The sequence below is a fragment of the Bufo gargarizans genome, chromosome 7 (assembly GCF_014858855.1).
Source record: "Bufo gargarizans isolate SCDJY-AF-19 chromosome 7, ASM1485885v1, whole genome shotgun sequence".
NCBI lineage: Eukaryota > Metazoa > Chordata > Amphibia > Anura > Bufonidae > Bufo > Bufo gargarizans.
The window spans coordinates 81278532-81296704 of NC_058086.1; the positions used below are offsets into that span (position 1 = coordinate 81278532).

Consider the following 18173-nt stretch of genomic DNA (forward strand, 5'->3'; position numbering starts at 1 on the left):
TTGTGCAGTATTTTCTCTCCATTCACAGCAGGGCCTTATTCTTGAGGTGAAAGCAGGACCTATTGGACATTATCACTCACTGATTGAAGGAAAAGGGGAAAAAAAGCCAAAACATACAAAAAGAAAAAAAAAACATACTTGTTGACATGACTGGTTGTGCCGAGGGCATACTTGGACTTTGATTCATTGCTACAGGTGGCATGCCAGGTGTATTGGGCACTAGATGCTGCTTCTCTATCCTAATGCGTCGTTTTTCTTCAAGTTCTTTCTGGATCTTGTAGATTTTCTCAGCTAACAAATGGTAGTACTCAGCCTTTGAGGAGGGTACAAAAGGAAAGACGGAGAAGAGAAAAAGAAAAAAAAAAGCACAGTTCTTGATATGGTTAACAGTGATTTGTTGTGGCAATCAAAAAATTTTTTTTTTTTTTAACATATCTTATTTTTATACATTACGTACATACATATTTCATGGGTGGTCGCTAATTGCCCTTTGGGAGTCAAAATAATGTTAGATGACAAAGCTAAACACAGTACTTAAAGTACTGTTAGGGTCCATTCACACATCCGTAGTGTATTGCAGATCCGCAATACACCCGGCCGGCACCCCCATAGAACTGCCTAGTCTTGTCTGCAATTGCGGACAAGAATAGGACAGGTTCTATTTATTTTTTTCCGGAGCAGCGGACCGGAAGATCTGGGGCGTGCTCCGGAAATGTGGATAGCGCACTGTTGTCTGTATCCATTCCTGCCCCATAGAGAATGAATGGGTCCGCACCAGTTCCGCAATTTGCGGACCCACTCTGTGGACATGTGAATGGACCCTTACTGCGCTATTTCTTTTAATCAGATCAGTCTCAGAAACAAGTCTGACAGAAAGGGTCAGGGACTAGTATTGGAATCAGTTTCTTGTAGTTAGAAACTGCATGAAAGAGACCTGCAATCTGCAGATTACTCGAGAGTCAAGGGAAAACTTATCAAAACTGATGTAAAGGAAAACTGGCTTAGTTGTCCACGGCAACCAATCAGATTCCACATTTCATTTTTCAGGTGGAATCTGATTGGTTTATATGGGAAACTAAGCCAGGTTTCCTTTACACCAGCTTGATAAATGACCCCACAGTGCGGCTATGATTTTTTATGCATCTATAAATGGTGATTAGTGAAGACTGGCGTTCTGCAAAAGCAACCTTTGTTTGGTAATAAAATAAACTTTTCTGGTAATCAACAACTGTATTGCAGGGAATTCACCACTAATACGACAATTTGAAGACATACCCTACTGTTTGCAGATTCATACATATCGCCTTCCACTTTACGAGCATAAGCTATCAAGTTCTCCATCCGTCTATCCTTTAATGCTGCGGGGTCAGGAGTTGGGAATATGGCTTGAACTCTAAAATTGAAAACACAAAACAAAAAAATTAAAACTAGTATTTGCCAAATTTGGCATTAGTTGGTATTTAACATATTTCAGTGTACACTGTTACAGCTAAATAAAATAAAAAAAACTGATGGGGGGGGGGGGGGGCAAATGCATAAGGATTCAGAACACAATGCTTAAACTGGGAAAATCCAACATCTGGGAGGGAGCTGCATGTCCCAACGAGCAGAAGTGAAATGGATTTGGATAAGTACAAAAAAATCTATTTTTCTCATCTGTGGCCTTGGGTGAGAGACTACTGGTCAAAAGCAATCTCGTGGTGGGGGATCATTGTGGGTGGCACTGTGGTGGGGGATCATTGTGGGTGGCACTGTAGTGGGGGATCATTGTGGGTGGCACTGTGGTGGGGGATCATTGTGGGTGGCACTGTGGTGGGGGATCATTGTGGGTGGCACTGTGGTGGGGGATCATTGTGGGTGGCACTGTGGTGGGGGATCATTGTGGGTGGCACTGTGGTGGGGGATCATTGTGGGTGGCACTGTGGTGGGGGATCATTGTGGGTGGCACTGTGGTGGGGGATCATTGTGGGTGGCACTGTGGTGGGGGATCATTGTGGGTGGCACTGTGGTGGGGGATCATTGTGGGTGGCACTGTGGTGGGGGATCATTGTGGGTGGCACTGTGGTGGGGGATCATTGTGGGTGGCACTGTGGTGGGGGATCATTGTGGGTGGCACTGTGGTGGGGGATCATTGTGGGTGGCACTGTGGTGGGGGATCATTGTGGGTGGCACTGTGGTGGGGGATCATTGTGGGTGGCACTGTGGTGGGGGATCATTGTGGGTGGCACTGTGGTGGGGGATCATTGTGGGTGGCACTGTGGTGGGGGATCATTGTGGGTGGCACTGTGGTGGGGGATCATTGTGGGTGGCACTGTGGTGGGGGATCATTGTGGGGGCATCTGTGGATTACACTGTTATGGGGGCATCTGCGGATGACATATACAGCATCTTCTCTTATGTGTCATCCACAGATTGGGTGGATGGGGGCCGGCGTCTGTTTCTGTAATGGCAGCGGGGCCAAATGCCTGCTTTATTCATAAAGTGGGCAGAGCAGGCGCGTGACGTAGTGAGCTACGCTACGAGCGCCCACCCGGCCTCCTGACTGCCAAGAATTTAATAGTACAGCGCTAGATTTAAGATGATTGGAATACTTTAACAATACCCACACGTTAGATATGATTACTGTATACTACAGTGAACTGGGCCTAGTGTAGTAGAATACAGTGACCGCACCGGGCCCCGCTGCCATTACAGAAACAGATGCCGGCCCCCAGCCCCTCCTCCCTCTCAGCCTATTCACCGGACGGTGGCAGTATTCACCCCCATAAGACGCACTGCTATTTATCCCCTACTTTTGCGAAAAATACGGTACTTCTCTACTATAAGAATAAAGGCCAATGCATGCAGTGCGTCACGTCACCGCAAAACGAACACGTTAAGTGACCATGAAGAAGCATGCTTTTCATATGCTTCACTATATGGCACGCAACGCACAGTTAAGGCGCGGCAATACTTATACTTTCCATTGTGTTGTGTTCCGCTGTGCCCATGGTTAACCTAGCCTCTCACTGATAACTGATTAAGTAAATGTTTTTTTGCAGGACTAGACACTTGTATAAGTGACGGGAATGGATAGTAAATAGTTCAAGACTGAAGCTGTAAACCATTTGAAAAACTGCTGTCATTCAGCTAAGGCTATAAAAACTTGTAGACTCAGATTGTTAGCTTAAACTTTAAACATGACTATGGGATTCTACTAGGGAAATCATGTTTTAAAATAAATGCCCCTTCCCCTGCCCCTTCCTGAATTATCCCACTGCCCTATCTTCAGCAGAAGATCAGCACACAAAAGGAGAACGCAGCAGCTTCCTAGCCAGTATTTCTGTGGTAATGACATGTATGTTGCCTTTTTTTCCTTCAAGGAATGTAGAAAATACATTCACATATTAAATACAGAGGAGTCTGAGTTGGGGAGTCGGAAGTACAAAAGAAATGAGTCCTCGGAGCATTCATCTACTGACTCCACAGCCATGCTGGTAACGGGAGGATAAAACTCTAGGACGAAAGGAACGCTTCGCCTTGGGTTGAGGCAGGTGGGTGCTTCTCTTACCCATTGCTTCTGAAATAATCTCATCCAGCCGGGCACCGAAGAGTCAAGACCCGGCGGCAAAAGGAAGCCTCGAAAGCGAGCGTTTAGAGGACGAATCTGCCACCCAGACTTTTAGCCATAGCTCTTGGCGGATAGATACCGCAAGAGCAGAGGAGCGGGCGACCGTCGTCCCCGCGTCCAGAGCCGCTTCACAGAGATACTGCTTGGAAAATTTGTACTGCCAATGACTGAAGCTCCGCAGGGCAAGGTCTTTGTTCAAACGGAGGGCCCTCTCCAAGACCGCCTTGGCTACCCATGCAGATGCGAAGATTGGTCATAATGCTGAACCACTGCCCACAAAGATAGACTTAGAGAGCAAGTCAATGCGCCGATCTACCAGGTCCTGAAGAGAGGAGCTGTCCACCACCGGGATAGCAGTGTTCTTAGCTAGACAAGCAACCGGTGGATCCACCTTCGGAGGAGAGGCCCATTTTTCCATGCAATCAGCTGGAAAAAGTAGAGCAGGTCCAATCGCTTTGGAACAATGAAGCGTAGGCCTGGCTGGTCCCAAGCTTTTGCAACAACTACAGAAAAGGCAGTGTAATGGGAAGGACTTAGAGGTCTGCCTTGAACGCTGAAATGACCCTCCCTGGTAGAGGGAAGTTCCTCCTGTACCTGGAAGGTGTCACGGATAACAGAAATCAGACTATCCTCCATGGACGCCGTCTTGGAAGACTGCTCCAGGTCCATCTCTATATCAGAATCCGTAATCTCACCCTCCGATAGTGCATCACCTAAAAGGAGGACGCCTATGATCAGGAACCAGGAGGGGGAGGAGATGCGGAGGCGTCAGAGGAGGAATGGTGACCTACTCTAGGACGCTTGCTGGGAAGCCTACTCCTGTTTTGTGCGCCTTGCGACAGTGTGGACTGCACCGATGGCGATTTCTCAACCAAACGACCCAGCAAAGAAAGGATGGAAGATTTTAGAGAGAGGTCTTTCACTGCCCAGGACAGGGACCTTGCCCAGTCAGGTTCCCCACAGCCAGGATGGCCCCGCACTTCTGTGGGCTGCTGTAAAATGGAGGGATGGCTCTGAGCAGGCACATGACGTGCAGAGAAAAGTGATAGTGATGTTACATGGTATCATTTCAATTTAATCTAAGGTCAATAAATAAATATTTACAAGCTATTCTGCAAATAGTCTGTGAATACTTAATATTTTATTTATAAAAGTAATACTTACAGTTTGTGAACTAGGTGATTCCTTAAGTCTTGTGTTATATCCTCATGCCAGGGTTTTCGTACTGCAGTGCTAGATGGAGGAGCTGCTGTAGGCATAGATCCCAAATTGGAAACATTGCCACCATCACCCATCATTACACTATAAAACGCAAATAAATAGTTATTGCATAAAATTAAAAAGCCCCACACCATAATTGAAAAAAAACAACTAAATTACAGTATTAAGAAATGCTTAATTGAATTCTATTCTAAACATTTCCACATACTGACATCTTGTAATAAAATTATCCAAACACAGTGGGGTTTATACACAACCAACAAAATAAACAGAGGGTTTTCCCTCCTAAAAATCTTTAAGTAAACAGCTCGTTTTATTTGCATACCAAGAGTTTTTTTTCCTGGAAAAAGTTGATATTGTTGTGATGTTATGGAATATTGAGACAAAATGGATACTTGCTTGTTGAGAACTATACTTTAGCTAAAAAGGCGGCCAGGCACCCAGCCAACGCCTAGAACAAGAGTCTTACTTTCATGCTTCATTTCAAGACAGTTTCTGTTCATCTCAAGCAAGCAGCTTCCCCCACCTAGGGTAAAGATATACACCACCCTACCTCCCCTGCTTCTTCCTGTTCTATATTTAGTGCTCTATATAATGTCATCTGTTACGCAATAAACTAGAGATCTTGCTTTGACCCCCAGCTGTGCGAGTGTCTCAGTTTGATCTTTCCGTGCACGTATTCATTTAACATTGATTTGGAGCAGTACATCAACCGAACTGGCAGTTTAACCAGATCCCAATCAGTTGGCGCCCAACGTGGGGCTCGGAGGATAGGATCCCCTGATCCAGCACCCCCAATGACCAGACGAAGAGTACCTCACTAGCAGAGACTGGTACTTCAGGCCCATGATAAGAGGTAAGAAAACTGTTTTATGTTACCTCCATGTGTCCTTTGGTGTAGTCCATCCGTGCATGTCTTAGGGTGAGGTGCTGTGTCCGCTTGGGGCATCCTCGAGGGCATGAAAGTAAGAACCCCATGTGTTTTAAAGTCTTGATGTACTGCGTTTCAAAACTGTGAAGACTGTTGACAAGTATAACTGATGAGTTATCCTATTTGCCTGTATCGGAGTGCAGCCCGGTTGTCTGACTCAGAAGGGGGAGAGCGGTCTGCAGCAGCCCAGAGTGTGCTTGTCTGGAACTTAAAGCTTGATCAGGTCCAGTGATTACTCTATACAGAGGTCTCTAGACTGCTCCAGCAATAGGACGGTGGCAAACTAGTGCAGGGAGGGGACACTCCATGTACGACAGTGCTCCTCCCACTGGTCTTGCCCCTCGAGTGACTCAAGGTAGCGGGGAAGGAAGTGGAACTTTCATTCCTTGTAGACACTGGTGCAGCCTGCAGTGTTTTATGAGACTGCCGTACCCCTTTCCTGGCTCACTGACATTCAATTACCCTGTTCAGGACTAGAAGGGGTCGTGCAACACAACCCCGTTACCAAGCCACGCTATCACTTCCCCTGGCTTCTCCCGGACTAACACCCCTCAGCTTCACCTTCCAGCTGGAGTAATGTCTCAATTTGTTGTCAGCCAAATTTGCCCCTTCAATCTGCTAGACTCTGATCTTCTTCAGAAAATCCAAGCCAACATACAGTTCAGAGAGGATGGGACAGTCAACCTTGGTACTGCCCTACAACCAGATGACACTTGCCTCCTCATGGCATCAACAACTCTCCAGGTCACTGATTCATATGAACAGGGGGATTTTCTGCAAACCATTTTGCACCTCATCCCCGATACGCTGTGGGCCAAAGGATCCCCAGATATCGGACACCTTGATGACCCAACAGTCACTGTGACCCTGAAGAACCCCAAAGTCCTACCATACAAAGCGCAATATCCGCTTTCCGTCTCAACAGGATGCTTTTACACTCCAAGTGCAGGCCCCCCTGCAGAATGGGGCAATCCAAATCACTAACTCTCCCTGTAATGCTCCTTTACCCAGCTGGCTGTCGAGTCTCACAAGCCACATTGCAGCTATGTCTCCCGAAAGTTGTCTTCCTAAGTCATTGTATCTCAAGGTAACAAGCACCTCATTGATGCCAGGAAAAAGGCCATCTCTGACATCCAACACCCAGACACCCCTCATCAGCTGCAAACCTTTCTGGGGCTCATCTACTGCAGACCCTGGATCCCTGATGCTCCAGTCCTAATGCAGCCACCTATATGACTGCATACCCTGCAACACTACTACTCCTTTTAAGATAACAATGGAGGCTGGAGAAGCCTTTCAGTCATTGAAGGCCGCCATTGCATCTGCCCCTGCTCTTGGCATCCCCAACTACAACCTTCCTTTTCAACTTTAGATCATGGAACATCAGGGCCACGCAACTGGAGTCCTTACTCAAACTCATAGTCGTAGTCCTGACGACCCTGGAACAATAAGCCATGAGGATCCACCTACTTATCATGACTTTGACCCATATGCAAAGTTAAATCCAGGGAAGTGTCTTTGCCTGTCGCAGGGTGGACAGATGCCCCCATTGCTCATGATAAACAGATCAGGACCATCGATAGATCATAGCTTTACCCCCTGGCAAAGGCATGACATTTAGTCCACACACACTCAGGTTGCAATGACTCAAAAACAGACGGCCATGTGCAGTGTATTGGTGTAGATGCCGTAAACAGAAAATAACTACCCTGTAACAACCGTACTGTACAGGATCTCCTGACAAGCATATTAGCCAACAACACCGAAGGTCAAGAAAACAAGCCACATGCTGTAGAAATGAGCATTCACAATAAAGTTCTCAGTACCCTTTTAATATATCCCATGATCGTGCAGATGTTGGATCATTTGTTGGTAGTAACTGATTATCTAGATCAGTGGTTCTCAACCTGGGGGTCGCCTGAGGCTTCCTATTGTGGGTCGCCCGCACAACGGCAGCGGCCCCTTATCCTCGCGCACAGGAAGTGATGACCTATCACTGCCTGTGCTTGAAGGAGCCTGACGTCTGGACGGGTAAGTCGGGCCGCCTGTCTGCTGAGGTCCGAGTTTTTTCGTTAATGACACCGCCGCTGAGCACCACTGCCACCAATGATTTAATTGAGCCTGGCTGAGCAAGGCTTAATTTATTTGGGGGGACATGAAGCACCGCTGATTCATTTATTTGGGGGACCCTGAGCACTTCTGATTTATTTAAGGCTTAAATAAAATCAGAAGTGCTCAGGGTCCCCCAAATAAATAAATCAGCGGTGCTTCAGGTCTGCTTAAATTTTAAGCAGACCTGAAGTGCCGCCGATTTATTTATTTGGGGGACCCTGAGCACCATTGATTTATTTGGGGGTACCCTGAGCACCGCTGATTTATTTAATTTGGGGGAGACCTGAAGCCCCGCTGATTTATTTGGGGGACCCTGAGCACTTCTGATTTATTTATTTGAGGGGTACCCACCATTTTGTCTTTGTGATTACTCTGCTTTAATTATGTTCAATTTGTAGCAATAAAAATACATCCTGCATATCAGATATTTACATTACAATTCATAACCGTAGCAAATTTAGTTATGACGTAGCAAGGAAAAAAATGTAATGGTTGGGGGTCACCACATGAGGTAATGTATTAAGGGGTCACGGCTTTAGAAAGGTTGAGAACCACTGATCTAGATGATCAAATATGGGAAGTGATGAGACTTATGAATACCCCGAACATCGTGCAGAACCAGTTGATCGTTGTCCCCAATCAACACACATTAGTTCTAGACTTTGTTACAGCTAAAGAGGTATGTGCCAGGTTGTGGGACCCACTTGTTGCCATTACATAGACCCGCAGAGTAATTCGCAAGTTAAGGTGGGTCTAGCGAAAATGGCGGATCTAAGGGATAAATAGCTGGACGCACATAAAACTGATAAAGATACATGGTGTTTGATACCTTCTCCTTTCTTAACCCGCCAACTAGTTAAAAGGTATTGGGGGTTGGCTCATGGGAACTGTCCAAGGAATATTACAGGTAGCCCTAATACTATTGGCAATATATATAGTATATTAAGCTTGTTTTTACTTGCGTAACCCTTCTTTCAAAAAGAATGAAGAAAACTGATGAGCAACCTATCCTGCTTCTTTGAGGAAGAACAAAAGGAAACTCCATTCAACACTGTTCCCCCTCCTCGCTATGCCGCCGTGCAGAGATAGGGTAAGAAAATCCCAGGGTATTATCACAAGTCCGGGCATCCGGGAGACTACATAGAAGGGGTAGGTTGTCGCCACTGGGGGTGAAGAGGAGTCTAAGGGTATGCCCAGGGGATTCGCTAGGCAGGGGAAAGTCTACAATCAAGTTTCCAAAGGGGGGACTTATGGAATATTGAGACAAAATGCATACTTGCTTGTTGAAAACTATACTTAAGCTAAAATGGCGGCCAGGCACCCAGCCAACGCCTAGAACAAGAATTTTACTTTTATGATTCATTATGTGCCTCAAGACAGTTTCTGTTCATCTCAAGCAAGCAGCTTCAACCATCTGGAAAGAAGGTGGGGGGGGGGGGGGGGGCGACTTCCTGTTGCACATAGATGTGACAGAAAATACAGTTTTTAGCTAGGGGTGCACCGAAATGAAAATTCTGGTCCGAAACCGAAAATTCAGGATACCCCTTGACCGAAACCGCCTTTTTGCCCAAATACTTTTAAAAGACCCCCCACCCCATAACAGTGCCATCCACAGACCCCCACCCACCCCATAACGAGCGGCAGCGTCACGACTGACGTCGCATGCCTGCGCTGCCTCCTTCATTCAGAAAGTAGGCCGGGCACATGACGTCAGTCGTGACGCTGCCGCTCGTCTGCCCGGCCGGCCAGCATTAAGATAACAGCCCTGTGAGTAGGATGTAGAGGGGGCCTCATGAAAAGAATCCGTATTAATTGCACACTTTTTATAACTACTGGAGCTGGGGGCCGGAGCACAGTGAACGCACCAGCCCCCAGCTCCTCCTCCCAGTCCCTCCCCGCTATTTTCTGCCGATATGTACAAATATCGGCCAAAATGGATTAGGTGCATTTTCGGCCGATATTTTCGGCTGCCGGAATTTCGGTGCACCCCTATTTTTAGCAAATAGAAAAGATATACGCCACCCTACCTCCCCTGCTTCTTCCTGTTCTATATTTGCTGCCCTATATAATGTAATCTGTTCCGCAATAAACTAGAGATCTTGCTTTGACCCCCAGCTGTGTGAGGGTCTCAGTTTGAGCTTTCCGTGCACGTATTCATTTAACATTGATTTGGAGCAGAACATCAACCGAACTGGCAGTTTGACCAGATCCAAAACGGTGGCAATTGGAAAAAAAATTGCAGAAAATGAGAAGAGAATTTATAAGAACTAGGAAAAGTGTCCCTTAGCTGAAGAAATCACTGCAAGAAAGCAACTTGTAAACCTACCTGTGTGTATTCATCCCTTGATGAAGCATTGAGTCCGAAAGGAGACCAGCACTCTGGACACCAACACCACCATTCACTGGGCTTGCATCTACACAAAAAAATGGAAAGGAACGATTATAAAGCTACTAGAATGCACATACATACACAGTAATTTTGCTAATACACTTCCTTGCACAAAATCAATACATACTGGATTTTCGAGAGCTGCATTCACAATTACCAGTTGTTACTACAAACTCTTTAAATACGTGTCAACTGACAATCTAGCTTGGGCTGGGTTTTGTCTTACATTTTAACGTATTAAAAAAAAAAAAGGTACACACTAAAAAACGGATGCCATGCAGCAAAGTTTCAATGTGGGGAGTAAAAATAAAATAAAAATATATACTTTTTACTGGACAATGGAGAATGGAAAAGCATGGTGTACTATGCTTTTGTATTCTTTTTCCAGAAATATATATTAAAGGTAGAGCACATATATGATGCGAACCCAACATTTCTGGGGAGCAGTAATTAAGGGGCCAGTCACATCTCATTTTTGCTCTATGTCAACCAGATATGTTTAGAAACGCAGTTAATTTACACACACAATTTTGTGGTTTTACATTTGACGGCTAGGCATACATTTCAAAATGTGTCCTTCAAAGGGTTTGTCCGGGTTCAGAGCTGAACCCGGACATGCCCTTATTTTCACCCAGGCAGCCCCCCTGAAGCTAGCATCGGAGCATCTGATGCTCCCCGATGCACTCCCTTGCTAAATCGCGCAGGGCTAGGGCTCCTGTTTTCAATAACACACGGCCGGGCGGAAACTTCTGCCAATCCGTGCCAATGAAGTCACCCGGGTTCCTGGCAGCCCCATGGAAAGCCCCAGTACGTCACCAGAACTGCAAAAAATGCCTTTGCCCTGCGCGATTTAGCGCAGGGCAAAAGAGAGCAGGGGGGCTGCCGGAGGGGAAAATGGAGGGCTGTCCAGGTTCAGAGCCCTTATAATCCTTAGAGGACCCCGAGATCTTACATTATCGTTTTTCACTCCCCTCTTCCCAGTCTTAACTTTTTATTTTTCCGTTCACATACCCTTACGAGGGCTTTTTTTTGCAGGACAAGTTGTACTTTCTAATGACGCCATTTATGGTTACATACCATGTAGTGGGAGGCTGGAAAAAAAAAAATCCAAATGGGGTACAATTGGGGGATTAAAAAATAAAATTAAAAATTCTGACAAAGGTTTTTTTTTTTTTCTAACCGTACACTATGCTGTAAAATTGACCTATTATTTTCTTTCACAGGTCAGTAAGGTTTCGATACCACAGTTTTCTTGCATTTTAATACTGGAGAAAAAAAAAAAAAAAAAACTTTGAGAAAAGACATGTTATCACCGTATTCTGACATCTAACTTTTTTGCAGTTATTTGTACGGGCTTAAATGGATGGAAACATTGTTTTACTTTTTGGTTCATCTGCAATATTTTATAAAATTATTTTTTATGTCGCAATAAAAAGTAAAAGTATAACTTAGGCCTATTGCACATAAACGTTGCGCGCCAATGGCTGTATTGCAGCCCACATACGGCGGGTCCGCAATACCCGGGCACCTGCCCATGTGAACTCATTACATATGCGGACCCATTCACTTGAATGGGTCTGTAATCAGAGATGCAGAACAGAAGCATGGATCGGAACCCCAAAGAAGCACTACGGAGTGCTTCCGTGGTCTCTGTCCTTGCCTCCGCACCGCAAAAAATAAATAAATATATATATAGAAAATGGTCAAGTTGAATGGGTCTTGATCAGTCCCGGCCGCCACACGGACGTTGTTTATTCATTGGGGACTAGGGTTGGGCAATAAACCAGTATTAACGATATACCGCGGTATTAAGAAACGGTGATATGGCGATATTGCCATTTCCTAATTACCGCTGTATTTTAGTGACATCATAGAGGCAGACACACATCACAGTGCTGAATGACTCAAACGTCCAGCACACATTACACCCGGCACAGTGGAGAAAGAGAGTCCCTCCCCACTGTGATCCCGCTGCCGCACCAATGAGAATGAGAAGGTAATAGTGAGGAGGAGGGAAGGGACTGTGGCCGCTGCACCACCAATGAGAATTACCCTCAATAAAAATTATAGCTCAAATGAGCTCAAACACAGCTCAGTAGATATAACTATACAAGAAGTTATGGGGGTCAGAATATGGTGATGCAAAAAAAAAGAAAAAATATTTTTCTTCAAAGTTTTAATTTAGTTTTACACTAAACAAATGTATAAAAAATAATCTGTTCATATGCGGTATCGTAATTGTACGGACCCAGAGAATGAAGGGCACAGGTCAGTTCTGCTGGGAACGTCGTAGGGACAAAACCCATAAAATAGTGGAATTTCGTTTTCAATAACACCCCCATTTGGAATTTTCCCACTTCCCACTATATTGTATGCCATAATAAATGGTGGCATTTTAAAGTACAACTAGTCCCGCAAAAAATAAGCCCTCATATAGATAGGTGAACCGGAAAAAGAAAAAAAAAAAAAAAAAAAGTTATGACGTAAGGAAGACAGGGAAAAAAAATGAAAGTGTTAACTACTCTTACCGGTAATTGGTTTTTCCAACAGCCTCTACAATGGCACTTACAGAAGGGTGTCCCCGCTCCAAGGACAGGAAACAAAGCCGGAGCACATGATTTAAAAGGCCTCCTCCCCTTACCTATTCAGTCAATAAGAGGAAACGGAAGTGATGCAAGAACAAATTTTTTTTTTTATTAAACATCAAATTACATCAAAAGAAAGAAAAGAAAAAAAGGGAGGGAAAATCCAGTGCCATTGTGGAGGCTATTGGACAAACCAATTACCGGTAAGCGTTATTAACCCCCTTTCCTCGGCGCCACCACAACGGCACTTACAGGAGGATTAACAGGAGCAATCAGCTCTAGGAAGGGACTACAGCAGAAAGGATTCTTCAGAACTCTTGGTTCTTGAGAATAGCCAGCCTATAATGACTGAAAAACGAGATTTTTGTATAACTTACCAGTAAAATCTCTTTCTCGCTCTTCCTTGGGGGGACACAGGAAACCTTGGGTATAGCTCATCTCCATAGGAGGCGTGACACTAAGTAAAAGACTGTTAAGCCCCTCCTCCAGCAGCTATACCCTCAGCCTGGAGAGAGAGAGAGACTTCCAGTTATGTGCCCAAGTAGTGAAAGACAAAGGCAAGGAGTAACCAAAGTAACACCAACAAGTCAAACACCCGTCGGGGCAACCAAAACAATGGGTGGGTGCTGTGTCCCCCAAGGAAGAGCGAGAAAGAGATTTTACTGGTAAGTTATACAAAAATCTCGTTTTCTCGCCCAATTCCTTGGGGGACACAGGAAACCTTGGGACGTTCAAAAGCAGTCCACAAATAGGGAGGGACCACAATCCAAGGCGAATAAAAGCACCATAGGCATCAAGGCACCGACGCCTGCAAGACCAGTCGGCCCAAAGCAGCATCCGCCGATGCATAAGTGTTCACCCTGTAGAACTTGGTGAACGTGTGCAAAGAAGACCAGGTGGCCGCTTTGCACAACTGTTCAGCCGAAGCACGATTACGCTGAGCCCAGGAAGCCCCGACCGCTCTGGTAGAATGAGCGGTAACACCAAAGGGCGGTTCCCTGCCCCTAGCACGGTAAGCCTCAATGATAGCCATCTTGATGAAGCGGGCAACAACCACCTTAGATGCCGCCAGCCCCCTGCGCGGACCCTCCGGAACCACAAACAGAGAATCCGAGCGTCGAAAGGGTCTGGTCACATCCAGGTAGATCCTCAGAGCCCGAACAACATCCAGACGGTGAAGATCCCGTTCCCGAGGGTGAGACGGGGACGGGCACAGAGAAGGAAGGACAATATCTTCATTCAGGTGAAAGGCGGACACCACCTTTGGAAGAAAATCTGGAACCGGGCGGAGAACCACCTTGTCCTGGTGAAAAACCAAGAAGGGCTCCACGCAAGAAAGTGCCGCCAACTCAGACACACGCCGAAGAGACGTGATGGCGACGAGGAAGAAAACTTTGCAAGACAACAAACGAGGTGAAACCTTGCGCAGAGGCTCGAAAGGGGAAGGTTGGAGAGCTGTCAGTACAACGTTAAGATCCCAAGAAGGAACGGAAGGGCGATACGGGGGAGCACAGTGAGCAACCCCCTGAAGAAAGGTCTTAACTGGACGGAGCGGAGCCAGAGGGCGCTGAAAAAGGACCGAAAGTGCCGAGATCTGACCCTTCAGGGGACTGAGACCCAAGCCCAGATCCAGACCAGACTGCAAAAAGGATAAAATCGTGGGAAGAGAAAAACGAAGGAGGAATCCCCAAGGTCTCGCAGAAAGCTAAATAGGCCCGCCAGGTCCGGTAATAAATCCTGGACGATGCCGGTTTACGCGCACGAATCGTGGTACGGACCACGTCAGCAGAAAACCCCCGCCACGTCAGGACCGCGGTTTCAATAGCCACGCCGCTAAACGTAGCGACCCTAAATGCTGGTGGAAGATCGGCCCCTGAGAGAGGAGGTCTTCTCTGAGAGGCAGAGGCAAGGGAGCATCTGCCAGGAGCAACATAAGGTCGGCGTACCAAGGACGACGAGGCCAGTCCGGGGCTATCAGGATTGCTGGCGTGCCCTCCGCCACGATCTTCCGAAGGACCCATGGAAGAAGAGGCAGGGGTGGAAACACGTAGAGGAGCGAAAACTCCGTCCAGGGGAGGACGAGCGCGTCCGCGCCGTAAGCGTCCGGATCCTTGGCCCTGGCCATGTAGGTGGGAAGTTTGTGGTTGAATCTGGAGGCCATGAGATCCACGTCCGGACGACCCCAACGGAGACAAAGAGACTCGAAGACGTCGGGGTGCAGAGACCACTCTCCCGGGTCGATCGTCGTCCGGCTGAGGAAATCCGCCGCCCAATTGTCCACCCCCGGGATGTAAATGGCCGAAAGGGCAGGAACATGAACTTCCGCCCAGCGAAGGATCAGAGACACCTCCCTCATCGCCGCCGCGCTGCGAGTGCCCCCCTGATGATTTATGTACGCCACAGCCGTGGCATTGTCCGATTGGACCCGAACTGGGCGGCCCCGAAGCAGCGAAGTCCAATGCCGGAGCGAGAGGAGGATGGCCCTCAGCTCCAGAACGTTGATCGGCAGTTTGGACTCCGATGGAGACCAAGTGCCTTGGACGTACCGAGGAGGAAACACCCCCCCCCCAACCCCGCAGACTGGCATCGGTGGTAATCACCAACCAAGTTATCGGCAGGAAGGACTTCCCCTGGAGAGGGGTTCGCAGCCACCAGAGGAGAGGGGAGCAAACCTGGGGGGAAAGGGGAAAATGCCGATCCAGACTCTCCTGGGACTCGTCCCAGGCGGACAGAATGGCCGTCTGAAAGGTGCGGGAGTGGTACTGCGCGTAAGGAATCGCTTCGAAGCAGGACACCATCTGTCCCAAGACCCGCATGCTGAACCGGAAGGAAGGATGGCGGTGAGTCAGAAGGCTCCGAACCGACCGATGAAGGAGCTGGCGCTTCGCCGACGGAAGCCAAACCTCCACTGCATCTGTATCCAGCAGCATCCCCAGAAAGACCAATTGCCTGGACGGAACAAGAGAGGATTTGGGGAGGTTGATAATCCAACCGAACCGGCGTAAGGTTTGTAGCGAGAGATCCACACTGGTGGAAGTCAGTGACAGAGAAGGCGCCTTGATTAGGAGATCGTCCAGATATGGAAGTAGAAAAACTCCCATAGAACGAAGTAAGGCGAGGACAGGGGCAAGGACCTTCGTGAAAACACGAGGGGCCGTCGCCAGCCCGAGGGGGAGGGCAACGAACTGGTAGTGGTCGGACCCTACTGCAAAGCGCAGAAAGCACTGATGACACCGCGCGATTGGAATATGAAGGTAGGCGTCCTGGATGTCGATAGAGGCCAGGAACTCCCCCTTTTCCAGAGAGGCCACCACCGACCTGAGAGACTCCATCCGGAATCGCTGAAGACGAAGGAAACGGTTCAGCCGTTTTAGATCCAGAATGGGACGAACCGAACCTTCCTTTTTGGGGACCACAAAAAGGTTCGAATAGAACCCCTTGAATCTGTCTCCCATAGGAACCGGGGCGATGACCCCTTTGTCCAGAAGGGTGTGAACGGCAGTAAAGAAATCGGCTGCCCCTCGGGGATCCTGGGGAACCCGGGAGCGAAAGAACCGAACTGGGGGGAGGGACGCAAACTCGAGTTTGTACCCGGAAGACACAATCTCGAGGGCCCAGGCGTCGGAGACGTGCGCCTACCAGAAGTCCCTGAACAGGAGGAGACGTCCCCCCACCCGGGTGGGGGCGCACCTTCAGGCGGGGGTCTGCTTGGTCGCAGGAGGGCGAGCAGGTTGAGACTTGCGCCAGGAGGGCTGGATCCGAAAAAAAGGTTTTTTACGCCTGTCCTGGACAGGGTTAGTGGGTGGACCTGAAGTGGTGCGAGGTGCGGGAGCCCTACGAGAGGACCTGAAGCGGGAAAAGGTGGGACGACCACGAGTGGCGCTCCGAGTCCTGGATTGGGGAAGATGTGTACTCTTCCCCCCCGTGGCTTCGGAGATTTCATCCAAGCGGGTCCCGAACAATCGAGAACCAGTGAAGGGAAGGCCAGTAAGAGACCGCTTTGACGCGGCGTCCGCCGACCAAACCTTTAACCAAAGCTCCCTCCTAGCCGAAACGGCCAGGGCAGATGAACGGGCAATGAGAGCCCCCGCATCCAGGGATGCTTCACAGACAAATTTGCCGGCCTGAACGATAAGTTGAGCTAGAGCACGGAGGTCTTGAATAGGGACGTCGGATTCAAGCTCCAGATCCAGCTGAGACGCCCACTCCGAAACCGCTTTTCCAGCCCAAGCGGAGGCAAAGACCGGTCTAAGACCGGAACCGGAGGCCGCAAAGATACCCTTTGTAAGGGCCTCTATACGGCGATCCTCAGTGGATTGTAAGGAAGGGGGGGGCCGACCTTAGGAGGTGACGCCCAGTTAGTAATGCAATCCGCCGGGAATGGATAACAGACATCCAACTTTTTTGGCGGGGTAAAACGTGCATCAGGATGGGCCCAGACCTTAGAAACCACTGACGAAAAGTCAGCATGGAGGGGAAAAACCACAGACGCCTGTTTTTGGCAAAAAAAAAGAAACACTGTTTTTTTCAGGATCAGGGGGATCATCGTGAATCTTAAAAGTATCACGGATATTGCTAATAAGATGGCCCACGGCAGAAGCCAGCTTTGAAGGCAGTGCCGAGCCCATATCCCAATCGGAATCGACTAGCTCCCCTTCAGAGGGCAAATCCTGTAATGAGGAAGGACCCGACTGAGAGCGCACCCTTGGGGGGGATACCGAAGCATCCGAGGATGACAGGTGATCCGCCCTCGGCCGCTTCTGGGGTTGACGGGCCCTGGAGGTGTCGCCTGCAGAGAGAGACTCAGACGGGTCGGCTAAGACAGCGGACCCGGAGGGCCCAGCAGGGGAATCATCCGGCTGCGGTAATGGCAACGCCTCTGCAAGTCGGCCCACAACGCTAGTGAGACTAACCACAGCCTGGGAAAGGGATCTAGCCCAGTCAGGGGGATCCAAGAGGCCAGGGGGTGACACCAGATGGCGGACCCTGCAATGGGTCTTTGCAAGCCGAGCAATGCGGGTCAGACTGCCCTTGAGGAAGGGGCGCCTTACACGCGGTGCAGGTATGATACCAAGGTCCCACAGGCACTAAGGGGTCAGACATGTTGGTTGGAAGCAATATAAAAATAGCATCCAGGCCAGAGGGCTGCAGTGTTAGAGAGGGTCAACAGTCCTACCAGGTCACAGTGGGAGCAGACAGCGGCACAGCAGAAGAACGGCAGCGGCAACCTGAGACAATGATCCGTCCTGCAGTGAGACAGGTCACGGCAGCAAGCAGGCACGAGAAGAGGCGGGGCTAGTGAGGAGCGGGAAGAAGGACGTCCGC

The 18173-nt window shown here is 48.4% G+C and overlaps 1 protein-coding gene across 2 annotated transcripts in view; it reads right to left on the bottom strand.

Annotated features, from left to right (window-relative positions):
- EP300 (E1A binding protein p300) overlaps positions 1 to 18173 on the bottom strand; it is a 248573-nt gene that overhangs the window by 169880 nt on the left and 60520 nt on the right. For both annotated transcript variants that reach the window (XM_044302316.1, XM_044302317.1), the window contains exons 7-10: positions 10201 to 10288; positions 4775 to 4912; positions 1276 to 1393; positions 139 to 313 (exon numbers count right to left, since the gene is read on the bottom strand). In XM_044302316.1, coding sequence (XP_044158251.1) covers positions 139 to 313; positions 1276 to 1393; positions 4775 to 4912; positions 10201 to 10288 — 519 coding nt within the window. The remainder of the gene's footprint in view (positions 1 to 138; positions 314 to 1275; positions 1394 to 4774; positions 4913 to 10200; positions 10289 to 18173) is intronic.